The sequence below is a fragment of the Bicyclus anynana genome, chromosome 24, assembly GCF_947172395.1.
Source record: "Bicyclus anynana chromosome 24, ilBicAnyn1.1, whole genome shotgun sequence".
NCBI classification, from domain to species: domain Eukaryota; kingdom Metazoa; phylum Arthropoda; class Insecta; order Lepidoptera; family Nymphalidae; genus Bicyclus; species Bicyclus anynana.
Window position 1 is genome coordinate 4,293,148 of NC_069106.1, and position 12,162 is coordinate 4,305,309.

At 37.5% G+C, this 12,162-nt stretch overlaps 2 protein-coding genes across 2 annotated transcripts; both read left to right on the top strand.

Moving 5' to 3' along the window:
• Positions 1-283: 283 nt before the first annotated feature.
• LOC112055272 (trypsin CFT-1-like) lies at positions 284-4,528 on the top strand. The gene is made up of 5 exons (XM_024095300.2): positions 284-303; positions 864-1,034; positions 1,792-2,053; positions 2,849-2,930; positions 3,881-4,528. The coding sequence occupies exons 1-5, from the start codon at positions 284-286 to the stop codon at positions 4,087-4,089; spliced, it is 744 nt and encodes a 247-aa protein (XP_023951068.2). The 3' UTR covers positions 4,090-4,528.
• A 4,385-nt stretch (positions 4,529-8,913) lies between these two features.
• On the top strand, positions 8,914-12,027 carry LOC112055269 (trypsin CFT-1-like). The gene is made up of 5 exons (XM_024095296.2): positions 8,914-8,962; positions 9,366-9,531; positions 10,606-10,867; positions 11,202-11,283; positions 11,819-12,027. Exons 1-5 carry the CDS (start codon positions 8,914-8,916, stop codon positions 12,025-12,027), a joined length of 768 nt encoding a protein of 255 aa, XP_023951064.2.
• The last annotated feature ends 135 nt before the right edge of the window (positions 12,028-12,162 follow it).

Here is a 12,162-nt window from a genome sequence, read left to right on the forward strand (position 1 = left end):
CAAACCGATGTATGATGTGGATTAGGAGGGTTAATTAGTTATCGGATGTAATACAAAAAACCAGTATAGTATCTTATCAAAGATAAAATACATAATACCTACCAATAATTATGTTATATATTATACTAAGACTTTATTCTAAATCGGAGGCAATTAAAGCGCATCAAAGAAATATCTTATCGATTATGATAAAACACCTAATACCAATATATAAGTGTATCAACTCATAATAAATTTTACGTTACGGTGCAAAAATGAAGACTATCTACTTGTTTTTGGCAATATGCGTTGCTACGGCTTTCTGTAAGTTTTTAAAGTATACACAGACATCATAATCATTATAATTTTTTCATTTATATTTAGTTTTTCTGTAAATAAACATCATAAAATATCACGTGCATCAAGTGAAGGTAAAACATCGTGAGGAAATCTTCATACAGCTGAAGGGTTTTTAAATCTCTTAGTGTGTGAAGTCTGACAATCTGCATTGGGCCAGCATGGTAGACTATTTGACTAACCCAGATATTCTGAGAGGAGACTCTGCGTCAAAAAGAAATTTACTTTTGGTTTTTGTGTTATGTTATTCCCTTCAGGCGGCCAATAAGAAATTTAATATTTGGTTTTTGTGTTTTGTTACTCACTCCAGTCGGCACCTTCATCAACATCATATTAGCATTCTAGTACCAGTAGTAATAGGTAGTCTCTTAGCTTATCATGGACAGATGGACGGATGAAAACACAGATGTGTCATGACATGGCGAAAGTATAAGGGATTCTCGTTGATTAAGAAACACTAAAAACCAAAGAACATTTGCATTTTTAATTTTATTTGTATTATTAATTTTTCTTTTTTATACTATTTCAGCGTTCCCATCGCAGCAAGACAGAATAGTCGGAGGATCAGTAACCACGATTAACACCTACCCTTTCGCCGTATCGCTACAGGTTTCCTGGAACAATGTACAATTTAGCCACACGTGCGGTGGTACCATCCTTAACAACCGTGCCATGCTCTCGGCGGTACATTGCTGGGTGTAAGTCTACGACTTTACAATATGCTTCCTCATCATCTTCACAATCAAATTAATGTCCGTTTTTATTCAATTAATTAAAACTTTGTCTTGAAAATAGGGGTGTTCTCAAGGATCTATACTGGGACCATTTCTTTTTCTCCTTTATACTAATGACCTTTTTTATCTTAATAACCATAATTATAAAATGATGGTGATTGTAGATGATAAATCACTTGTAAATAACTCTTTTAATAAAGTGGTACATTGGTTTGAAGCTAATAATTTAGTGTTCAATAAGTATGTTTATTAAAACCTGTTAAAAAGAATGCTTACTATTGAAGCTCCTCTCTCTTACAAAAGAGGGAACTAAGGCTTTGACCTTAATATTATTAGATGTTAAATATATTGACCGTGATCGACAGCTTAACGTTTATGTAAGAATATTTCAAGATTTTTTAGCCTGACCAGTCGTACCCTCAAGATCTGAAGCCGTTTTAGGTATCACCGCGCCACTGTAAGGTTGCTTGAGTCGTACCCCTAAATATAGCTTTATTATTGCTGCGTCACAACTTTAGGCAATCTTATACTTCATTATTGAGAATATTATCGAGTACCTGCAGGGGATCTAATACCTATGCATATGTGGTTTGCATATACTATGGGGTTTTGCTCTATCATTATTGCATTTCACATCTGGTAGACCTTCTTTTTGAAGAATATCGCGGTATTTTCAACTGTTTAAGAAAAACTATCAATTCTAAAATATTTTTTTTTACAGGAACAACAATGTCGCAAGCAGATTCCGTTGCAGAGCGGGTTCCACAAATAGAAGCAGCGGTGGATGGCAACACAACGTGGCACAGCTTATTGGCCATCCCCATTACAGCCCCAGGAACCACGACAATGACATCGGCGTGGTCAGAGTCGCTACTGCCTTCCAGATCGGTGCAGCCACCGTGCGAGCTGGCAACATCGCTGGAGCCAATCACAATGTTCCAGACAACCGCGACGTTGTTGCTATTGGATGGGGAAGAACATCTGTAATTTTTTTAACTATATTTAAATTACCGTGGTTAAGCGCCTGACAACTCCTATTTTTCTATCTCACAGTCGATGTTAGTCTCACAGATGACTCTTTGAAAGTCGTCTCATCCTCCACATTGTCCTAGCCCTCGGGCTAGGCTGGTTGAATTAATTTACAGAATTCTTTCGATGACGTTGCTGCAGTTCTATTTCAGACATTAGAGTTATCAGTAAACACAGTAATAGTTAAAATAAGGATCTAACTATGGAAGGAAAAGAAGTCAGGAAGTACGTATTTTAACCATTGAGCTATTAAGGCTTCGAATTCGAAAAGTAATGCAGACTACCTCAGAGGTTTGATTTTTTACGGTTAGAAAACTTTCATGTCAGTTGGGCAAACCTAGTAGGTAACCTGGTACGTACATACACCATACACAACCTAGTACATACATACTCAGAACGAGTGCAATTTCCAACCCGAGTTGATGTAGTATTTAATCTTAAAATACTAATATTATACAGAGGTAAAGTTTGTGGTGTTGTAGAAGGTCTGGATCTACTAAACCTATTTTTATTTTTTTACCACAAGAAAGCCACGTTATTTGAGTGTCATAGGCTATATTTTATTCCCCTATTCTCAAAGAAACAGGAACTACACGGTTTAAACAGTGGGGCGTCGGTTAGTATTAAGTAAATTGGCCTAGTTCATGTTATCGTCACTAGCAGCAATCTATATATAAAAGTAACATATTAACTTTTTTCATAATCGTTAGTATTGTAGATTTTTTTCAAGACTTCATATTCTCTTTCAGACAAATGGAGCCGGTTCAGAACAACTGCGACACGTTGTCCTGAGGACTGTCAATCAAGCCAGATGCAATAGTGACTTTAGTGGTAATAATATAATTACATATATCCTTTAGTCAATAGGGTTCATAGTCAGCTTATTATTTGATTAAGTCTATCGTATCGTCGAGTTAGTTCTCTTTGACTGAGCCTCTTTCTTTAGTGCTTAGACGCATACGCTATCTTAGGGCTTAGGGTGACAAACAATCAATATCAGATACTTTTAACTGATCAGGATTATGTGATATACCTCCAGTCGTCAGACACTTAATTCTTGGCACTCCTTCGCGAAACGAAACGAAACTAAACGGTGGTGGCTTGGGACATGAATTCTTAGATCTCGAAAAACTATAAAAGCAAAAATAAATAAATAAAATTTCTTATACTTGTAAGATTGTGGGTCAGGATTTGTGAAACTTATTTACCCAAATAGGGTTGACAACATTTTTTCAGAAAAATATAGTTTCAGATTTAGCTACAAAAAACGCTTAAATAAATTATGGCATTATAAACAAAAAAACCAAAATTTTTTGTCTGAAATAAGTGTCATATTATGCTTTTACACATTTGATTTTAATATTTTTAAAAATAAAAAACAATTTTATTTTCTAATTTGTTCATTTGAAGTTCGGATATAGCCTAGACGCATCTGTCAAAAAAAATTCATTTGTTAGGTTTCAGTGTTCAAAATATTTACTTAAAGTATTTTTGCGTACACTATAACGTCTACGGTAGATATATCATACCACTTTACATTGAGGTGTAACTGCCCATGGTAGACATATCTACCAGAACTCCGAGCCGGCTTACAAGCAAAATTAAGCTCTATTTTGCAGGCCATAAGATATATTTTAGACTGGAAAATGTTAGGGGAGACGTGGATTATATTTCTTCAACTACACCGATCTGAAATATAATACAATACTGTATATTATAGTTCGGTTGGCAACCCTATGACCGACAAAGGTCTACCTATTAGCTCTGTTTCTATGTTACAGGAATCATCACTGCCAACATGTTGTGCGCGAACTGGCACGATGGGTCTAGAGCCACCTGCAACGGTGACTCTGGCACTGGTCTCCTCTTGAACAACGTCGTCGTAGGAGTTTGCAGTTTCATGGGCTGGGACGGCTGTGGCTCAACTCGCTGGCCTTCTGTTTTCGCCAGAGTTTCTAGATACGCGACATGGATTCGAAACCATGCGTAAAATTTGCGATTGTATTTAATAAAATGATTTTATTCTATACTTTGCGTGCCCACAAAATTACCTCAAAAAGTGTTCTGAGGGCCTAGTGGTAGTTAGATACTGTGGCGATCGCGTAGACGTAAACGTTAATTTCTATGGAATTGAAACATCGCCATCTGTTAGCACTATTGCACAACAGGTCAATTCTATATAAAGCCGCGTTTACGTTAACGCGATAGTAACAGTAAGAAAATATTGAAAACTCCCACTAGGCACCCTGAACTCAATTACTCTACTGGGCGCAAATGCTCAATTTTACTTGACATCTTAAGACTTGCTCATCTGGTGAAAATAAGTGGATAGTATAAAATCATTTATTTAATAGTCATTATTGATAATGCGTTTCCGACAAATAAAGTGATCTATGTAACTTTGATGTGTGTTAAATTATATTTATTTATTTGCGCACTACCGAATATAAAGACTTTGATTCATAGTTAAATGTGTCTACTGACTTATTATATAATATAATTAAATATAATATAAGAGAGCCGTGATAGCCCAGTGGATATGACCTCTGCCTCCGATTCCGGAGGGTGTGGGTTCGAATCCGAGTGTGGGTTAAAAAATTAGATATCACATGTCTCAAACGTTGAAGGAAAAACATCGTGAGGAAATCTGCACACGAGAGAATTTTCTTAATTTTTTGCTTGTGTGAAGTCTTCTAATCCACATTGGGCTAGCGTAGTGGACTATTGGCCTAACCCCTCTTATTCTGAGAAGAGACTCGAGCTCAGCAGTGAGCCGGTCATGGGTCGATAATGATGAATGAAATGTATCTATAAAATTGAGAAAAATAAAACAAACAAATGTTTAGAAGGTAAAAGGATGGATAAAGCTTTTATTACAAGTTTCCTGACAATAAAGGCTTTAAATTGAATTCTTATATTGACAAACTAGCGGACGCCAGCGACTGTGTCCGCCCTTAGACCTCCTTAATCCGGCCCTGTCGGAAAGTCCCTTCTTAACAGACATCTACTAACTATAAACTTGACTGCCTCTGTGGCGCAGTGGTAAGCGCGGTTGATTTACAAGACGGAGAGCCTGGGTTTGATCCCCGGCTGGGCCGATTGAGGTTTTCTTAATTAGTCCACGTCTGGCTGGTGGGAGGTTTCAGCCGTGGCTAGTAACCACCCTTCCGACAAAGGCGTACCGCCAAGCGATTTAGCGTTCCGGTACGATGTCGTGTAGAAATCCAAAGGGGTGTGGATTTTCATACTCCTCCTAACAAGTTAGTCCGCTTCCATCTTAGATTGCATCATCACTTACCATCAGGTGAGATTGCATTCAAGGGCTGACTTGTAAAGCACAAAATAAAAAAAAAACTACTTCCCTACCGAATTCCACCTTTCTACATCAAGGTTTTCGAGATGTAGTGAGTGCATACTTAAATAATGTGGGTAATTATCTACAGCTTGTTTCGTAAGCACATACTTTGTCAGCAGAGGCAACCTGCGCACCACTTTGCCTCTGTACAAACCGTCTACAGTATGTATGAAATTAAAATTTGTGCTCGAGTTTTTGAATTGCAGACGCTTGCAGTCATACTAGATCATGTATTGCAAAAAACTCAGCTTCACCCAATTTGATACAGCATTATAACGATACAGGTTAGAAGAAGAAGAAGAAGAAGAAATACTTTATTGCACACATAAATACAATTATAAATTGAAAAATTAAAAAAATTAATTAAACTTAGCATGCAAAGGCGGCCTTATTATTATAAGTAATCTCTACCAGGCAAGCCCTGACGAGAGAACTTGCGAAGAACGAGCGGGAAGGTGCAATACATTATATGTAATTATATATATAAATAATTAAAAAAATATATAAATATAATATAATTTAATATATACGTAAATATAATTTTAAAATTTACATATGAATTACATAATATATTACAACTAATACAAAAATATATAGCGTTAGCGTTTAAAAGGTAGCCTAAAAAGTTATAATATAACTATTAGTTATAATATAACTATAACTTCAGGGTGATGTTGGGGCTCCCACGGTACTGTAGTGCATCAGCAATGTTTGCGTACGGAAGGACTGACAGCTTCTCTACAGTCATACGGAAACGGACGGCAACGCTGATGAGCAGGTTGAGGGGGAGCACTAACACCTTCCTGAGGGTGATTAGCGAAAAGTATGACTGTCCCATACTGAGGCACTGGATACACACACATACCTGTGTGCCCGGTGTGTCAGTATGTAGGGGCAGATATCTTAAGTAAGTATTATACCTAAATATGTAGTGTTATTATTTCTCTTTTTTTTATTTTTATTTTTTTGGTCTGTATTTACTTTACTAACATATAATTTAAGCTATTGTCTTTTTTTTTTGTACACTAACAACTATGGGTCAAGGCCTGAAATAAACATATTTTTTTTTTTTTTTTTTTTTTTTTTTTTTTTTTTTTTTTTAAATTTTATTAACAAATTTCAAGTAAATTTATTTATTTATTTATTTAGAAAGGAAAACTTACAGCTAAATACAAAGATAATAAAAGTAACAACATAGAAAACAGATTATAGCTAATTTTACATATTAGATAGCAAGCTCGCAAGGAAAACATACTCCAATAAAACATAATCCAATATGAAAAAAGAGATAATGATAATAATAATAGAGATAAATTAAAAGAAAAGGCGAAAGAGAAAAACAAAAAAAAAACAACAAAACCAAATTAATAAGTAAACAAGCTAGCTTAACATAAACAAGTTAAAGTACTGTTTGGCCAGTGTTTTACAGGCAGTAGTAGCCGAGGTACAGAAGAGGTCAATTTCCTGGTCAACCAATCTCAATTTATTAAAAGAAAGATTAAATTTAGTAAAGTATCTCTTATTTCACCAATTTCAATATAGTAATGTATCTCATTACGCACGTGTGCAATGTAACATATAACCTTTACCATCCGTCTAAAAACGAACGGTACTTTTTTAAATCTTAGCTAAGAGTTTTTATGTCAGAAGTGTACTCAAAGTGAATGTGTTCCTCGCAAATGTGTTTTATAAAATGTCGTATGACATACGTGCGCTGTGGTAATTACCTAAAACACACACTAAATTAGGTAAGTCAAAAATGTTTACTCGTAAAAAATTACTCGTAGGCACACCATCTTGTATAACACTCATTATTTAAGAGAAGGAAGGAATAGTAACTTGTACAAACTTTCCTTTATTATTTGGGAGTGCTTCTGGGAGGTTGGGTGATCATATATTCTAATAGATTACAAGCCCTTGAAAAAAATTTACCTGTGAAATGAACCAACGTGAATAACGCTTAGAAGGCTGTTACTATATCAGAAAATACCTCTGAGCACTATGCCGTCACTTCTGAGCGGTACAGGTGAGTACGCAAGTGAATGGAATTTTTCAGGTACAAATGATGAATTACGATAAATTATTAATGTACGGCTTTTTTATAATCTGATAAATAATTAAAAGTAAATGTCGAAAAACCTAGTGCCGTACTAAAGTGGTACCGGAGGTAAGTACAAATTTTTAATTCGTCGACAGTTGCAGACGATTTGTGTAATTCCTTTTGTACACAAATACAGATACTTTAATCGTAAACGCCGTACATATTTCCAGCGCAGGGGTCTGTTTTATTGTTCTGTCGGCATGCCCAGTATCAGGTCAGATTAAACGGGCACCTGGATGGATGAACCAGCCAGAGTAAAACTCTTAAAAAAGAGAAGATGATCTTTGATAATAGTAGAGAATTTCCATCTGGATTTGAATAATAAACATCTGAAACTATTAAGGTGGAGCGGAAACCAGAATTGTGTAGGCCACTGATGAAACCCTAATATGTCGGTGTAGAATGTAATCAACGATAATTCTAAGGTTTTTCAATCATTATCATCATCATGTCAGCCGATGGACGTCCACTGCAGGACATAGGCCTTTTGTAAGGACTTCCAAACAACACGATACTGAGCCACCTACATCCAGCGAATCCCTGCGACTCGCTTGATGTCGTCAGTCCACCTGGTGGGGGGTCGGCCAACACTGCGCTTACTAGTGCGGGGTCGCCATTCCTTTAAGACCCCAAAGTCCATCGTCTCTTCGAACTATGTGCCCCACCCATTGCCATTTCAGCTTCGCAACTCGAGCTATGTCTGTGACTTTGGTTCTTCTGCGGATCTCCTCATTTCTGATTCGATCACGCAGAGATACTCCTACCATAGCTCGTTCCATCGCCCGCTGTGTGACTCTGAGTCTTCTTATGATATTACCTCACCTGCTCGTGGTGCACCATGCAGATGGACCGACGAGGCTCTGGCGACCGACGAATGGCGGTATATCCATTCCTACAGGCTAGATTACGAAATGCCTCAGGCCGGTGTCGGGCAGCAGCGACACCGGCGCGAGTAATCTAGCACTGCGCTGACCAACCCGCATGCCCAGCGTGGTCAGTACTGGGCAAAACTTTGTATGGACTGCAAAAGGTTTTTCAATATTAAACATTAAAGTTTATGGGATTTCGCATCACATTACGATGCTAATCCGTCAATATCCGTTCGACCAAAGTGTTCAGACTTCACAAACATCTTATCGGATAGGGATCACTCGGTATTCGAATTACTTTTCTAGATGAGATTACAGTTTTATTATATGTATAAATATACATTAATACCTTATATACTAGAGGGGTTAGTTTTGAATTGAAGCTAATTATAGCTCACCGGTGAAGTATCTTATCGATCGTGATAAAATTCTTAATACTAATATATAAATGTGTCAACTTCTATATTATAATTACATCAAAGTGGAAAAATGAAGACTATATACTTGCTACTGGGAATATGCGTCGCTACGGCTTTTTGTAAGTTATTGAATCAATCATCAATTATTGTTCATCGTTATATCATCAAAAAACATTGATCATAAACATAAACAATATGTACAATATATACAATATATACAATATTATATGGCAAAAGTTTATTTTGCCCACCAACAAGCAAGTCGTCATGAAGTTTGAACATATACATTAGGAAACTTAAGCTGGAAAGCTAGTCGACATTTTGGGTAGGTGTTTGTGGCAAGAACACTTAACTAACCTAACATAAAACTGAAGACCTAGCTGGGGAGTAGTGGGCCATTTTTTCAATATCTTTGAGGAAATGAGAGACGAAAAATCTTTTATAGTTACTTATTGTATGTTTTCTCAATAAAAACATCAAATCTTAGCTTTTTGGTTAAAAATTTTCTTTATATTATTTTAGCGCTCCCATCGCAAGAGAGGATTGTAGGAGGAACAATAACCAACATTAACAATTACCCTTTCGCCGCGTCGCTACAGTATACATGGGACGGGGTATGGTTTGGTCACAAATGCGGTGGTACCATCCTGAACAGCCACGCCATGCTCTCGGCAGCACATTGCTGGTGGTAAGCAAATTTGCGATATACTTTAAATCGGCCATATATCAGCCTGTTTTAACGGTTCACTACCAACAAAACTGCCTGTCTCCTATGGTTTGGGGCATGTCAAATTTTGAGCATCTAGGCTTTATTAGGGGTAGTTAGTTCACTAACAAATTTTTTGAGTATATCAAGTGAGTACGTAGTCTTAAGATTGAAGCAGATTAGACGTAAGGAAAAAAGTAGGTACTACATTTCGACGAGGATGAAGTGAATGTGAAGGGCAATATCTGTGTCTCCAGTTACTGGGTACTTGTAGATACAAAGTTAAAGACATACACAATCTCTGCGTGATCAAATTAGAAATGAGGAAATCCGCAAAAGAACCAAAGTCACTGACGAGGCGAAGCTCAACCAGGCGCGAAGCTGAAGTGGCAATGGGCGGGGCACATAGTTTAAAAAGCCGATGGACGTTGGGGTACCACTAGAAAGTGCAGAGTTGGTTGCTCCCCACCAGTTGGGACTGAAGAAATCAAGCGAGTCATAAGGATTTGCTGGTTGCGCTTAGGATCGTGATGTTTGGAAGTTATACAAAGCCTATGTCTTAGAGTGGACGTCCATCGGCTAATATGATGATATGATAATGACTGGGTACATAAATAAAAATCCCTGGCTTACTTTGTTGTAAGCTCTTGTCGAATCAAAGCGCGTTTGGAAATCTCGTAGCATAACATATTCGTAACACCTGACGTTTCAAAAATGCTTGTATGCTAAGCTTACTTGAAATAAATTAATTTTGACTCTGACTTTGACTTTTAAGTTGACAGTACAGCTTTTTTTTTTCAAGCTGGGAAATGCTTTTACGCATCTCCCTCGGAAATAGTGGCATAGGCTGGCACCATTTCCGAGGGAGTATATGTGGGACTCACCGGCTGCGAGTCAGCCAGAATACCCACTAAAACCCAGCAAAATTCCATCGCCTCGCCTGATGCCTGAGTTCCGGGAACAAAAAATTAATCTTCCGCAAATACAGCAGCTTACTTGAACTCTGTTATTTTTCCATTTAACATCAGCTTTTTAAAACGTCATCTTCTTTTACAGGAACAACGTTGTCGAAATCAAATTTCGTGTGCGTTCAGGTTCCACAACCAAAAGTAATGGCGGCTGGTGGCACAACGTGGCGCAACTTATCGGCCATCCCCATTACAACCCGGCGAACCACGACAATGACATCGGCGTGGTCCGAGTCGCCTCTGCCTTCATGATCGGGGCACCCAACGTGCGAGCTGGTCGCATCGCTGGAGCTAACCACCACGTTCCAGACAATCGTGACGTCGTTGCTCTTGGATGGGGAAATATACACGTAATTCTTTTGGACTTTATTTAAAACGACCATTCTTTCATTATCAGTATCAGTCTACTACAGCGCATGGCATCCCTCCTAATAGGAGAGAAGATATGGAGCTTAGACCCACTTAGATATAAGAATTTTGAAGCCAATTACCATTACCAGCAAAGAGCCAAGCCAATTTAGCGTTTTAATATGGTGACGAGTAGAAGCCGCCAGAACTATGCGTAAATAAACTTGTACCTCTTACAAGGATGTTTGCTATCTTAGACACTTCACAATTCATGAGATGGACAGTCACCGGGTTACTTGATGTTGTTGATTTTTAATACCTTTATTTCTCTTTCAGACTGAAGGACCTGCATCAGAAAACCTGCGGCGCGTTGTACTTAGAACTGTCAATCAAGCTAGATGCAGTAGTGACTTTTTTGGTAAAACTTTGTTATCCTTAATATCTTGACAAAGTTTGAGGAGGGCCTGGTCTCTGTCCTAAGATTTGGTTTTTAGAACCATTATTAACCTATTTATAGAGGTCTTATCGGCCTTAACTTAACTGTCAAACGGTAATGATATTTACCAGTGTCAATGATTCCACGTTCTCTCCGACTCAAGGAGTAATACCATCAACAAAAATCGAGGCTGGCGATAAGGTATAAAACATCAACCAAATATATACAAGTATGACCGAATATTTTACTTTTACCGAATATATTACTTACATCCCAATTTTCAAGAGAATTTCTTTTTCTGTATGTTTTTCGGAGTTACATGAAAAATCATATCTCCAGTCGTAAGAAACTTAGTTTTGGAAACTCTTTGCCAGAGAATGTTAAATTTTAATCTTTGACGGTGTATTTCTGTTGAAAATATCGATTGTGACGAAGCTATAGGAAGCGCTTTGGCCTGACAAAAGTTCAGCTTTAGAAATGACAAAGATCTGGCTATCACTGACTACTTATTTTACAGGAGGCATCACTGCCAACATGCTGTGCGCCAACTGGTACGATGGATCTAGAAGCACCTGCTTTGGCGATTCTGGCACTGGTCTACTGTTGGACAACGTTGTCGTAGGCGTTTGCAGTTTTATCGGCTGGGACGGCTGTGGCTCAACTCGCTGGCCTGCAGTTTTTGCCAGAGTTTCTAGATACGAGGCTTGGATACGAAACCATGCTTAAGATTTGATTTTTTTTTGTATTTATAGGATAGCAAAAATATGTGACAAGTCGTAAAATGATATAAATTGAAAGAATCGTCGAAATTATATTTAGTAATATTAAAAACTGTATTACTATGTCTATTGACAATAAATG